The 15,110-nt window shown below is 48.2% G+C and overlaps 1 protein-coding gene across 1 annotated transcript; it reads left to right on the top strand.

Annotated features, from left to right (window-relative positions):
* Positions 1 to 8,246: 8,246 nt before the first annotated feature.
* Positions 8,247 to 14,846, top strand: LOC144326265 (general transcription factor II-I repeat domain-containing protein 2-like). Its single transcript, XM_077922820.1, has 2 exons — positions 8,247 to 9,405; positions 9,929 to 14,846. The coding sequence occupies exons 1-2, from the start codon at positions 8,968 to 8,970 to the stop codon at positions 10,082 to 10,084; spliced, it is 594 nt and encodes a 197-aa protein (XP_077778946.1). The 5' UTR covers positions 8,247 to 8,967; the 3' UTR covers positions 10,085 to 14,846.
* The last annotated feature ends 264 nt before the right edge of the window (positions 14,847 to 15,110 follow it).

Below are 15,110 nucleotides of genomic sequence, written 5' to 3'. Positions count from 1 at the left end.
GGGGCCCCGAATCCACAACAGGTAGTCCTCCCTCCCCTCCGGGTCTTCCATCCAACCCTGTCTCAGGCTCATCTGAACCCTTCTTTGCCTGGGATGGGGTGGGGGGAGTCACTACAGTCACTGGCTTCACTTGGAGCTGTTGTTGTAGATAAACTTGGAACCCAAGATCATTCCCAACCAAAACTGGACTTTTGCAAAACTCGGGATCATGGACAATTACTAGATGGTCCCCACTATAGCCTTTGTACTTGAGGGGAACTATCGCTGTTGGCTGAAAGATCTCTTCCACCCCATAAGGACTAATCTTGAGGGGTTTAGCCTGCACCTGGCTGGGTAAGACCAGATCTTTCGATACGCTAGTAATGTCAGATCCAGTGTCCCGATAAGAGTTCACAATGGTTTTATTAATCTCAATAGGGGCGGAAAACTCCAAATTCGCCCAGTTCACATGGGGTATTTTCAAATTACTTCCCGTACTCACGGGTCCCACAGTAACAGCGGTTACTGGGACTGCAGCTGTTTCAGATTTATTCACATCAGGTACCACCCCGCCCTCCTCCTTCAGAGCCAAACTCTTCTCCATTCCAGGTTTTAACTGCTCCTCCTCCCAATCTTCCTCTGGCCGATGAATCATCCGCACGGCAGGAGTGGAAGTGAGGATGGGGGGCTTTTTGTCACCCAGCTGGGGGCAAGCTGCTTTCACGTGCCTCAGTTTTTTGCAATGAAAACACAGTCCAGAACTTGGGGGCACTTTGGCACGCTCTCCCCCTGCCGCAACAGAGTCCCGGGCAGATGTAAAAAACCCTTTGCTAGGTTCCTTGATGGGAGGAGCAGATCTCCCCATCGCAGCGGTAGGTTTATTTGCATTACTCTGCCCCTTATTGGCCCAATGGGCGCGGTTAAGTCTGAAAGACTCGGCAAGGGCCGTGGCTTCGGCCAAAGTTCGTGGCTTTTGGTCTGCAACCAGGCTAGCAATTTCTGGGGACAGGGAGCGCATCAGTTGTTCAATTAACAAAAGCTGTTTGATCCCTTTCACATCCTCCGCCCCCTCGGCTGCAAGCCACAGTTCAAAGTTTTGAGCCATTTTTGCAGAGAAAACCGCAATGTTGTCATTAAGCCCCGCCTTTTCCACTTTCCGGAAAGCCTTCCGATAGTGTTCGGGGTGTAGTCCATATCTCTGCATGACTAACCGCTTGAAACTATCATAATCATTGAGCTCATCTGCAGGAAGGTGTCCCATAAGTTCCGACAAGTCACCACAAACAAGGGGACGCAGAACTGCCATGTATAACTCTGGAGCAACCCCCATGTCCTTGCAAGTCACCTCAAAAAGATTTAGGTAACTTAAAACGTCTGTGGGGGGCTGATATTTCTGAAACACCCTCCAATTAAGATTGTTTAAAGTCAGTCCTGGAGGGGACGCTGGGCGTTGGTTACCCCCCCTCACAGGGACAAGCTCATACCTCGTCGCTGGATTTTGAGGCATCCGCCCCTCTGAGCGTCGTGGTTCAGCTGCTGTTGCGTATCCACGCATTGGTCTTTGAAAAGACTCCTCCTCCTCCTCCTCTGCTCTGTACCGTCTCACCGGCACCCGCACCTCCTGGGCTCTGACGGGCGAGTAGACCCTACCCGGGCTGAACGAACGCCGACTCCCCTTCTGGCGGACATGGTCTCTCCCAGGCCCTTCTTGTAACTGGTGCTGCAGATCTTGATACTCTTGTGCCATCCGGCTGGTTCTCGGCCCCATCATGATGGATTGGCCCACCTTTGGATATTTTTCCCGGCAACGGAACCCACCGTTCACTGGGTCTGGTATCCACTCCACATCATGCCCCTCGGAGAAGTCCATCTCTTTAGGCTAATAGGCAAATACAAATAGGATAGTTAGAGTTCTTTTCAAGAGTCCGCAGTGGATGTTGTTGGCAGATCTCCATCTCAAAAGACGAAACGACGGCTATTTGCTGGAACAATGGAGCCGGGCATCTTTGCGGATTTGCAGTGAGCAAAGGCAGATGGCAAAGAGCAAAGAGCAAACAATTGCTTGATCTTTTATTCCCAAATCCGCACTTGGCGTCGTAACTCTCAAGCCAATCATAAGCCCAAATTAAGATTCAAACTTACCAATGACCGGCTTGCTAGTCAATCAATCTACCCCTTGACAGCTGGGTCAATTTAGAATGCAGAACCCAAATCAAAGGGTTACTCCCTTCCGTGGAAACAAGCCAGATTCCTCTTCTCAGGCAATTCAAGGCCAGATAACATCGTTGGGAGGGGGATGTTCACACCCAGAGACCCAGGTGTCAAGCATTTCATAAACTTAGGGCTTCCTTGATCCCAATAAACCCTTCACGCCAAGGAGCCAGCTAGTCTGGGGTTAAAGGGACAGAACTTATTTCCCATGGTCCTTGTGGCTTGTTGGTTACCCACAAGGCCTCACTCTCGTTGCTTGACCAAAGAATGAGTTCTAAGCAATACCAACTACACTACAGCCTTGGCCCAGCTTTTCTGGGAATTGTAGTCTCAGGATGTCCAATTGTAGTTGGCTGAGGAGGCTCAGAAACTTCTAAGAGGTTCCTCCCAGAACTACATTTCCCAGAGTTCCTAGGAAGTGAAGATGGCTGTGAAGTCTCTGGACAGGGGTCAGCAACCTAAGGGCCACGGGCTGGTTCCGGCCCGAATGGGTTCTGGATCCGGCCCACGGAAGGTCCAGAAATCACATCATGGTTCTGATTCATATAGTTTGGGCTGCACCATTCTTCTCTCTCTTTTTCTCTTCCTGACGGCGGCGCCTCCTCCCTCCCTTCTGGCTTCTCCCTGCCCTGCGGAGGAAGGGGCTAGCCTTTGATTGGTGCCAGCAGCATTGTTTCCCTCTGATTGGTTGCAGAGTTCTTTCCTCCTCCCTCCCTCCTCCTAGAGCCGAGAGGAAAGGGCCTGGGCTTTGTTTGTGCCAGCATGGTTGCTCGACAGCCGCCATTTAAGGCAGCCCCTCTCCAGCCCTCAGCTGGCTCACTGCTCCTGCCGCCGCAGCGAGTGGTTCCGTTCTGAGACACCCTCCCAGGATTCTGGGGTGTATGAAGCCTTCTTTCCCTGTTTTTAACTCTGCTTCCGAAAGCGTCTCCCCCTCCAATACAGGAGAGCGGAGAACACGCGTCTTGCAGAAGGAACCGCTCGCTGCATTCGGTAGCGGAGTTAAAAACAGGGAATCAAGGCTTCATACACCCCAGAACCCTGGGAGGGTCTCTCAGAATGGAACAGATATGCTGCGGTGCAGAACTGGGACCTTCGGAACTTTATTATTTTTTGGTTTAATCTTTGGATCGTGTAGTAACGAAAGAATGCACACGCATACTCTGTCCCGCGGCGAGGTTTGAGGACAGTGATCTGGCCCTCGACTTTAAAAGGTTGCTGAGCCCTGTCTCTGGGGGTGCAAAAAAGAATTTGGAAGTGTTTGTTTTCATTCTTGGGGGCCATGCTATTTGGCAACCCTCTCTTTTTCAAGAGCTAATTTCAGGGCTATGAGAGCCTAAGGAAAAGCCTTTTGTTTGTTTTTAATAAAAAACCCCTTCAAAATGTGACAAATGTTTGTGGGGGCTCCACCTGTTGTTGCTGCTGCTGCTGAGGGGGCCCTGGATCTCAGCCCCAAATGTCTGCCATGATGGTAGCAGGACGGGAGAAGTCAAGTGCCCAGAATCAAAAAGGAAAAGTATTTTCTGCATCTTTCTTGAAGGAAATGTATATGTCTGAAACCTCAGACAAAGCTCATGTTGACAGCATTGAAGCCGTTGTTCAGTAACCAATTAATGTCATATTTATCACTGCTGATAAATATGTCCTAAATAAACAACCATATATATTTGCCTTCTGGAAGGTGGGGCACAATGCTGAGGGAATCTGTATTATATCTGGAGGAGAGAAGGCGGAAGGGGGGGGGGGAGCTCAGTGCACCCAGAAGACGCCAGTTGTTGGTTATAGTTGCATCTATACAAAGTGCATAGCCTTTGCCCTCCATAAAGAAATGGGGAGGAGACAAGAGCTGGAATAGCTGACCAGAAGGAAATGTAACCTGGGAACTTCATGTTGCTCCTCAGCTCCCTGACCCCAAGAAAAGACTCCTCCAGGGAGGCAGGTGAGCATCACAGCTAAACCCCACATTATGCTCTACAGTAGCTAATCGTTCAGAACAGGGCTTTTATCATTCAGTTCTTTGTGTTGGGGGGGGGGGGGTTACCTTCCCTTCTTCCCTTGCAATCATGACAGAAATGAAACCTCCACGGCAATGCTTTCAGCCCCAGAAGAGGAGCTCCCCTTGGTGTCAAGGGAGGGGGGGGGGTCCAAGGGAGCATCTGGAGCCCTGCCTTCCCTTCTGTCGCTGGGCCCTTCCCCTCCTCTCTCTGCCATCCCAGGGCCACTCTTGACTCCCCAGCAGGAGACTGGATCTGTCTGTGATGGTGAGATGTCCTGGCCGGTTGAAGGACCACTTCCTGATTCCTGCAGCTCCATCCTTCTTTCTCATGCAAGGTGGAGTCATGAAGCAGATGAAGGCTCAGCACACCTAAGGGTGGCGCGGGGGGTGGGTGGGATTCTGCTTAACGTTTCCCCGTCTGCTCCTTTTCTGGATCCAAATCCCCACACAAAAAGGGGCAGTGTGAGGGCACAATCAGTGTTATGGAGCTGCCCTGAAAATCATTGCTTTGTGACCGTAAGAGGCCCTTCTCAAAAAAACAAGTATCAAGAGAATTTAAGCTACAGAATTTAAAACAAACAGATAATTACAAAAAAAGAAAGCAGTCTGGCGCCACATTGCGTAGGAGTTAGTTTAACACACTCTACAAGGGGCTGCCTTTGAAAAGAGCTCAGAAAGTTCAACTGGCTGAAAGAGCTGCAGACACACTGCTGACCAGGGCTGGCTATAGGCAGAATAGGACTCCCTTATTAGAACAGCTCCGTCTGCCTAATTGTCTGTTTCTGGACACAATGTGCTGGTTATCACCTATAAAGTCCTGCTTTGCCTAATTCAAAAATGCCATGTCCTGTATTGATAGTTTTGTCCAGTATTTCAGATCTATCTCTTCCCCCCCCTGCCAAATTAGGGATCCTCTCCAAGGACCTGTGTTTGAAAGGGTGTGTGAATGTGAAAAGTCCTGCATTTAAACTCTGGGCAGCCAAGCACAGACAGACTGACAGATTCATGAGTATCTGGGTGTGTGCATGCATGTGTGACAAATTCCAGGCGGGGGGGCCATCCTGTGAGGCTGCAGGAGATTGGAATGGATTGTTTTGAAGTCACTTCAGTACCAGGTGGAAAAAGAAAACCAACTGTCCACCAACGCCCCTCCCTGCCCTGCCCTGGATTCACCACCCTGTTCCTCGTTTTACTGCCCTGTATTTTGCCTCACACTTTCTAAGCTAAATTTTGGCTTAGTTTTGGTTTAGCAAACCAGACTAGCATGCCACTTTCAAACCTGAAATCTTTTTTCCTCCTGTTTTGGTTTGGAAGTTGGAGGAAAGTCAGATTCATGATCTGCGACTGCCCATTTATTTGGACTTTTCAGCACTATGGCCGCTGTCGCCCCTAAGCTCACGTCAGCAATGTCTAGGCCAGTGTTTCCCAACCACTGTTCCGCAGCACACTAGTGCCGCGGGAAAAATTAAAAAATTGAAAGATTTTTTTTTTTAAGTCAAATTTTCGATTGGGGCGCCGTCACTAGATGACCCCTGGGGTTCCCTCCCTCCCTCCCGCTCTGCGCCTCCCTCCTCCTCCTCCTCCTCCGGGGAGGCCCTTCCTGGCTCTCGGCCAAGGCTTGGCGGCTGCCACTCACTCACTCGCTCGCCCACCCGTCCCTCCATCCCTGCACCCGGCCTCTCCCCCTCCGTCCCCGGCGCGGGGGCTGCCGGGATCCGTAGTCCCCTCGCCCTTGGGCTCCGCGCCCGCACGGGGTGCGCAAACTACGTTTCCCAGCGTGGCCTGGCGGGCCGGGCGTTTTGTTTGAAGCGCTCTTCTCCCGGCCATGGAATGAGAGCAGCGGCGGCGGCCGGGCGGGCAGGGGCTCTTCCGCGCAGACCCCGCGCAGCCTGCCTGCGCCCCCCGGAGATCGGGCGGCAGGATGGAGCCCGGGGATCCCCGCGGAGGCGGAGCGGCGGAGGCGGAGGCTGCCCCCCAGGTAGGGCTGCGCCGGGGTTTTTTTTATTTTTGCAATGCTGCATCCGCGCCGGAGGGGACGCATCGGACCGCGAGGAGAACCCTTGGCGGGCGTGCAAGGCAATGCATGCGTGCAGGCGTTGCATGGAGTGCATGCATGCATGCAACTTCCACCGGCGCTCCGGACTTGGCAGGTGAGGGGGGTCCCCAGTGGGCGGCAGAGAGAGCCGGGAGGGCGAAGGGGAGCCGGGGGGGAGCAGCGCTGCTCCCCGAGCCGAGCCCGGGGGGAAACTTCGGCGTCGTTGCGCCGGGTGTTGGAAGCGGAGGCTGGCGGGGGCCCCTCACCTGCAAAACCTGGTCGCCTCTCATATATTTCGTGCATTGCATTCATCGCCCGCTTTCTCCTCCAAGGAGCTCCCGGGGGCGCGCGTGGTTCTCCCCGTGTTATCCTCGCAACAACAGCCCTGCGAGGTGGGTCAGGCGAGTGGCCCAAGGGAGCACCCAGGGATTGTCCTGGCCAGGTGGGGTGATTTGAACCCTGCTCTCTGCCCGGTCTTCGTCCTCATTTAGCCCCCAAATGTGTATGACTGTGCATGACTGAGGTTTTCCCCCCTCGTCTTGGCTATGGTGTGAGTCTGTGCTGTTAATTAATGGGGTTCTGCCTTCGGAGAAGATGAGCCAGCCCTCAAGGAGGTGATTATGTAATTTGCTAGCAATTCATGTCCCTCCCGGCGTGACGCTGCGGTGACGCTGCGCGCTGACGTCACGGGGCTGTAATGGTGGTGTGCCTCGAGATTTTTTTCATGAAACAAGTGTGCCTTTGCCCAAAAAAGGTTGGGAAACACTGGTCTAGGCAACACAATGACCATGTATATACGCAATGGACAAGCTTTACAGCATTCCTTCAAACCATAACAAGTACAAAATGAAATCTTTAGTCTCAAAGTCTCTGGAAATCTTTCAATGAAGTGAGGAACCAGACTTTGCAGGATGAAAGACAAGCTGTGAAGCTTGGTGTGTTCAGCAAATATGATGTCCAACACTGAACAGTGATTCCGGATATTGACTACTGTTTTGTGGAATTCTTGTCAGCGTGGTGGGAGGATATAGAATTGCTTCATAAACTGAAAAAAAAAATTTGCAGACGATGACCTGCATGACATACCACTTTACAAAAATTATAATCTAGAATACAAACAGTAATGAAAAAGAGTACATACTCTTTTAGTAACAATATTTTCTGAAAAACATAAAGCAAACTCCAGGTGGTGCTAATAACAAGGAGATTGAGTTTAAAGGTACGGTGCAAAGTAACAATACAAATACAAGGAGATTGGGATAAATTGAGCAGTGTAAAGTTACAGACAAAATACAAATAATCAAATGAAATTTGAAACAATTAAGGTCTAAATTAAGAGTTGAGAACCCCTGGATAAATGGTTTGAAACATGAAAAGAAACTGTTTCTTGCTGCCGTAACTGTCGCTCATAATCTTTTCTGATGCTAACTGCCTTCTGATTCACCCATAAAACTGTAAATAATAGATCCGTATCTGAATGATTATGGGGAAATGTTCTCCCAGAGGTGCCTCCAAATTAGCATTACGAATACATGATCGGTGTTCACCAATCCGAACCCCCACAGCTCGAGTGGTAGAGCCTATATGCAATAAATTGCCAGCTGCTGCCTTTGCTGCCTTCGTGTGTTGTGATGGCGGCAGCAGCGGCAGAGGCAGCAACCCCCTCATTCCACTAACGAAAGGAACCTCTGAAGCCTGGTGCTGGGCTGGCTCCCTCCACCATCCCTCCACTTGGATACCCACTCACACACAGAGAGGGACGCATGCAGCCTCTTGCCTTCCCTCACGTTGCGCACTGCCCTCAACCTCAACTTGCCCTCTTGGTCAGGCTGCCGAGAGGGAGGGGAGGGTGGGCTTCTGCTGGGCCAGAGCCGCTTCTCTTCTGGGCGACACCCCCTCCAAACCCCCTCCTTTTTGTGTTCTGAGCGGCTGTGTTGCAGGGCCCCCGGGTATCATATAAATACCCTCTATTTAAAACTTTTTCTTATCAGGCGATCATCGAAATTTTTATTTATAGACATATTACTGATTTATTTTTTAGCTGCTTTTGGGGGGCCCTCCTCACCTGTGCCCCTAGTGGGTGCTTTCCTCGCTGTCCCCTAACTATGGCCCTGACCCCAATCACTGCAGCCTGTGTGGGAAAGCCTTGAGGAGCTCACTGTGTGCAAGGGGGCTTTCCCAGGAGAGAAGCTGTACTGGTGCTCCGAGGGCAGGAAGAGCTTTGGCTGGAAATCGTTGCTCACTTCACACAAAAGGATCCACATGGGGAAGAAGCCATACAGGTGCTCTGAGTGCAGGAAGAGCTTGGGGGTCAGAATCCACACAGGTGAGAGAAACCTTCCCATTGCCCTGACTGCAGTTAGAGCTTCAGCCAGGTAGCCCCTCTCTCCTGACACACGGGAGAACCCACACGAGGAGAGGGGGAGAAGAAGGATCTGAAATATTTTCCTTGAAGCTTGAATTGGTTTTTATTTGTTTATTTGTTTTATTTGATGTGTTGTGAAGCGCTTTGAGGCTTTTTCTTTAAAATATAAAGCGGTATAGAAATGAAATGAATAATAAGGATAATTTCATTGCCAAAAGTAAAAAATGGCACCTCGGCATTCCATTGTGGCGACCGTAGCCTAGGTTTAAGGAGACAATTAGCAATTAACTGATAGATATCTGAGTTTTTAATCCTGCCATGGAAGGATGTCATCAGCAGGGCTTCCTCTCCCACTAATAAGGCTGAAGGTGGCTGAAGCACAAGATGGAGGTTGTGGAGCCTTGGTTTCCAGTATTTTCTCTTGATTATAATTATATCATCACTCCCCTCACCCTGGAAGAAATCCAGTTAACCGCTCCACCTGTTTCTTTGTTGTTAGATCATTTGGTTGCAATGCCGTCGCACAAGAAGAGGAAGATAGATTTGGAGTGCCGCATTTTCAATAAGAAATGGACACATGACTATTTCTTTGTGGAGCTGAAAGGCATGCCCGTGTGCCTCATTTGTGGTGAGGCCCTCTCCATCCTGAAGAAGGCCAACCTGCAGAGGCACTACAGGACGAAGCACATCCAGTACGAGGAGTTCCAAGGGCAGCTGTGCGAGGAGAAGGTGAAGGCGCTGAAAATGGACCTGCACGCCCAGCAAGGCATTGCCCCGGAACCAAGGAAGGAAATGGACAGCGTGGAGCAAGCCAGCTTCGTGGTGAGCTTCGCCCGCTCTCCAGAGACGAGCTGGTGAAGGAGTGCATTGTGGCCACCGCCGCTCTCTTGGCCCCAGAGAAGCTGAAGCTCTTTGAGAGCATGAGCTTCTCTCGCAGGAGGGGCCCAGCTCACAGCAAGAACTCGACTCGGGGAATGGAGGGGTCTCTTGCAAGGGACCCCCGGGGCCCCCGATTACCAGAGGTGAACTTGGAAAGCCAGCTGCTAGCGGCCACATTGTTGATGCCGCCAGGCAAAAGTGAGCTTGAAAAAGAAACACAGCCACAAGTGTCACACTGAAAAGCTGCTGAGTTGAATGTTTATCATTATTTTATATATATTCACTTCTTTATTTTTTTCTTAAGTTTTTCATCATCAGAATTTTATCATTTGTACGCCACCCATCTAACTGTGTTGCCCTACTACTCTGGGTGGCTTCCAACAAAATATTAGAAACACAAGAGCCCTCAAACAGTAAAATCTTCAGCTGTGAAGTTATATAATTTTTACATTTTTTTATCTTGCAGATTATAGAAGATGGTTCTGGAATTGGTTGGCTCCGCCTAACACTCCCTCTTGCTCTGCCAAGCAATGGGCATCAGTCCCCACTGCTTCTGTTTGGACCCCACTCCCCACAAAATAGATTTTTCCAATGGGTCACTGGCCTTTCATTTAACAAATAACGAAAGGTTCCCCACGGCAGAGTGTTTAAGTGTAGGCTGGTGCCAAAGATAGAGGCAAATGGTTGCAATGTATTAACCTATATTGCTTGGTTATATTCCTTTTTTTCTTCCGTGACGGATTTTCAAGAAATCGACCCGGTGGTGAGGCAGGGATTGGGTGATCTTTCCTCTTTGAGGCACAGTTTGTTCCTTTGTACGTTCAAACATGAAAAATAAAAGTGAGCCAGAACGAAAAAATGGTTACAGAATATTTACCTGGCGAAAGGCTGGCATCCTGTGGCCCCTTCAGATGTTGTTAGATTTCAACTCACGTCTTCCCTGGCCATTGGCCATCCTGGCTGGGACTCATGGGAGCTGGAGTCCAATGATCTCTGAAGGACTACAGGTTTCCCTATGTCTTGGTCCACAAATGCCAGGGACAATTCAAATCCCTCCTGAGTCGTGAAGCTCGTGAATGTCTTAAAGCCGGTAACCATCTTCATGTGAAACCTCCCTCGCAGGGTTGCTGTGTGCGTGAAAGCAATATATCTTGTGGTGGGCTTGATGAGGGGAGTGTGCAACAGAAATGTACTTCCTAGGTAAAAAGACAGGAAATAGTTCTGAATCTGATTGAAAAGAAAGCATTCTTTGTCTCCATATAGCATATACCAGGGCTGGGGCCCAGGTGTTGTTGAACTCCAGTTGAAGTCCCAGCATCTGGTTCCTCAGCCCTCTGCACTCTCTCTTTGTAAACCTCCAGCTGCCAGGTGACAGGAACCAGCCAATGCTTCCCAGTTCAGAAACAGACTGCCAGGAACTGGGATTGCAAGTTGCCAATATGGGAAACTTATTCAACATCAACATATTCGGTTTCCATGCTTATGAATGTTGATTTGGATCAGATCGTCTGAGGTGAGGAAATATTAGGGGAAATATCTGCTTGACACCACCTTGTGATAGTTTTGACAGCAATTCGGGGAACTGGGAATATTTCTAGGTCCATCAGGGTTGATGGACCAGCAAATAGCTAGAGAGGATTAAGGTGTGTGTTGGTGGGGTGGGGGTGGAATTAGGCCTTGTTTCTTGTGTGGCAGATAAGAGATTCCATAGTTCTTAAGGGTGAAAGTTTGCTGCCTGTCAAAATGATGCTTGAGCCTTTTTTTTTCCTTTCAAAAAACCAAACCAAAACAACCCAAACATGGCAGCTGGTCTAGTCAAGCAGGAAAATATAAGGTTCATTTGTGAAGTTACCTGTTTAGCTCCGAGCTTTGTTTACATCTGTCCTTTTTAGCAAACAAATCCACATAATTGTTGGTGGCTGTCAATGTTCTTGTGAAATAGAACTAATTAAAAGTTTTTACTGTTAAAAAAAGTTGTGAAAAATACTTTCAGCTGAAGTTGCAAACACACTGATCCTGATCTCTGTACAGTCGTACCTTGGTTCTCAAATTTAATCCGTTCTGGGAGTCCGTTTGATTCCTGGAACCGTACGAGAACCACGGCACGGCTTCCGATTGACTGCAGGAGCTTCCTGCACTCAATCAGAAGCTGTGTCGGACATACGACTTCTGAAACATTTGAGTTGCAAGGCGTTTGACATTCAAGGTATGGCTGTATTGCATATGCACTACAGTTGGGTTGAAACAGTTCTCTTTACACTTACCTGATTTGCACTTAATAATTTATCATAATAATTTATTATTTATACCCCGCCCATCTGGCTGGGTTTCCCCAGCCACTCTGGGCAGCTTCCAACAAAATATTAAAATACAATAGTCTGTTAAACATTAAAAGCATCCTAAACAGGGCTGCCTTCAGATGTCTTCTAAAAGTCAGTTGTTTTTCTCTTTGACATCTGGTGGGAGGGTGTTCCACAGAGCGGGTGCCACTACCAAGAAGGCCCTCTTCCTGGTTCCCTGTAAGTTGGCTTCTCACAGGGAGGGAATCACCAGAATGCCCTCAGCGTGGACCTCGGTGTTTGGGCAGAACAATGGGTGTGGAGATGCTCCTTCAGGTATACTGGACCGAGGCCTTTCTAAAGGTCAGCGCCAACACATTGAATTGTGCTCGGAAACGTACTGGGAGCCAATTGCACATGTGGTCTGTGGTCCTCAGAATCCACCCCACCCCCTTCCATGGCTCTGCTTCGCACCTTAGCCAGCCGGGATGTGCCTTTAAACTCCTGACAATGCCTCCTCCTCGCCTGGATGGAGGGGAGAGAGTTGTGTGTGCATTTGTATCTCAGATATATCCTTCCCATACAAGGCAAACTGTTCAAACTATGGCACTACGTCTTTTTTTGCTTTAAAAAGAAAGCATTGAAAGAAGGGTTGTTTTTAAAATTTATTGCTTTATTTTTCACAACTTAATGCAAAGAAAACAACTTCCCCTTTTTCCAGCCAGTGTGGTGTAGTGGTTAAGAGTGGTAGTCTGGTAATGTGGTTCGTGTCCCCGCTCCTCCACATGCAGCTGCTGGGTGACCTTGGGCTAGTCACACTTCTCTGGAGTCTCTCAGCCTCACTCAACTCACAGAGTACAGTGGTACATACGCTTCAGGTTACATACGCTTCAGGTTACAGACTCCGCTAACCCAGAAATAGTACCTCGGGTTAAGAACTTTGCTTCAGGATGAGAACAGAAATCGTGTGGCGGCGGCACAGTAGCAGCGGGAGGCCCCATTAGCCAAAGTGGTGCTTCAGGTTAAGAACGGACCTCTGGAACAAATTAAGTACGTAACCAGAGGTACCACTGTATTTAACAACAAGTACTTGAAAGACTAAACCGCGATGTAGCCGTGCTCTTTTCCATCCCTTTCCAAGAATTGCAACAATCTGTTCCTCCAATTGGTTCTCCCTTCACTGCAGTCAACTGAAGGCAACCAACTATGCCCTGGAGGCCCGATCTTTCTCACTGCCAATGAAAATGAATGAATAGGAGAACCTATGCATGTGTCACCGACACAAAAACTTTGGATATGCACTCTGTAAAATAATGAAAGTTTACTCCCCCCTCCCCCCCTCTATCCCCACTTCTCAACTCCCCAACCTTATACTGTATGCAACATTATAGTCTGTCTGTGTGTGAATTTTGATGATATCCAAAGTAACAGAGTAGCTTATAGCTAAGAAGCAAAATAGCTGTTCTAGGTGATAGTTCCTTTTTACAGACTACAATGTCCAGACTCTTGGTATTCAAAAGAACCTTACTTTCATAAACATATAACCGAGAAAAATATATTTACAATCTCATGCTTATTCAAACACGGGCATGTTCTCACTTGAATTGTCTTACAGTTTCTTACAAAAGGTTTTTACTTTCACCTCAGCAGTAATTCTGTTTTTGAACTTTTGAGCAGTAATTTTGATCAGCATTTCGTGATCTTCCACTGTTCCACTTCAGACAGATCACACTGACACACGATAGTATCCTGAGACATCTCTCTCAGCAGCACTTCTCCCTCATGCACAGAGAGAGAAAAGAACAGAAAAGCAGTTAAAAACAACAGTTACTGGAATAACAGTCTCAACAGAATGGAATGCCTCCCTCATGTGACTAACACACATGAGGGCTACTGTCAAAGGAAACTCCATCTTAAAACATTCTCATTTATGGAAATTAAACCATCATCCTTAGCACTTTCCCCAGACTTAGAGAAACCAGCGAGCCTTAAAACTAGGAGAGCAAAAAGCTCAAAGACAGAGGGCACTTAGCGGCACCCATAGAGGAGATGATTATGATGATAGCTCCATTGATGTCAGTGAGCTTATTCTGAATAAAACAACCCATTGCTTTGTAGACCTCAGATCTCCAGAGGAGGAAATAAGGGGATTTGTGTCAGGGAACAGCTTCCAAACCCTGCTGCCAATGCATTCTCCTCCTAGCTGCACTTGCTATTCACAGTTCATTGTCTTCTGGATCAGTGCCTTAATCTTTTGTAGATTCTGTATATCAGAGCATAGCCATTGACGTGTCCCCAGATGTTGGTGTCCAGTTCCCATCAGTTTCAGCCAGCAGGGATGACAGTCAAGGATGATGGAAGCTGTAATCTGGACCTCACCACCTGGACTCTGCTGCCCTATATCCTTCCCATTGAAACAAATGTGAAAATAAATTTTGGACGCTATAGATTTATCCTGGTCTGGTGCATGCAATGCCTTTTGTTTTGCAGCTGCATGATTTGTGCTTGTATAGTGGTGGCCATTGGCTATAAACAATAAAATTCATAGATACAGTAGATTGAACTGCAAAAAATAAGTAATAAAATAATAAAACGATTATTATTATTTTTGGTCCTCACTCCCAAATGGTGTGTGTGTTTTTGGTTATATTGTTCTTTTGGTTATATTGGGGGTGGGGGGTGGAGAAGTATGAAGGCCAAAACCGCTCCCCTCCTCTGCTAAATGGATGCAGGAGACCAGAGGCAGCGAACGAAAAAGCAGGGAAAGACAAACCCTCCAAGTGCCACTATTTCCCAGGAATGTCCCTGATTTAGAGAAGCCGTCCTGGTTTCTGATTTGATCCCAGAATGTCTCGCTTTTCCTTAGGGTCTCCCTATTTTCATTGAAGAAATGCTGGAGGGAATGGAGTTATCCAACCCACGGGCCCTCTGAAGGCAATCCTGTATAGGAAAGTTTTTTAGGAAGGAAGTCTAAACAGAGTTAAATTTGAGAAAATTAGGATAAGATTGTATATTCGTGTTGAAAAATTAATAAAAATTATTTTTTTAAAAAGGAAAGTTTTTTAATGTTTAATGGTTTATTATGTTTTTTATATATGTTGGAAACTTCCCAGAGTGGCTGGGGCAACGTAATAAGATGTGCGGTGTATAAATAGGAAAATTATAGTTATGGAATGGGATGTCCCTATTTTCATCAGACAAATGTTGGAGGGTTTGGAAAGGTTGGTTGCTGGAGCTAAGTGATTGCATGATCCCAACCAGCAGAGCTGGGAACTGGACTGCCTCCTCCAGCTACCCATTCGGGCTGCAGGCATAGCTGTCAACCTTCCCTTTTTTGCCGGAAATTCCCTTATTCCAGTGCCATTTCCC

The sequence above is a fragment of the Podarcis muralis genome, chromosome 2 (assembly GCF_964188315.1).
Source record: "Podarcis muralis chromosome 2, rPodMur119.hap1.1, whole genome shotgun sequence".
Lineage (NCBI taxonomy): Eukaryota > Metazoa > Chordata > Lepidosauria > Squamata > Lacertidae > Podarcis > Podarcis muralis.
Note: the sequence above shows the minus strand (reverse complement) of the source record. Positions and strands in the feature narration are given on the sequence as shown.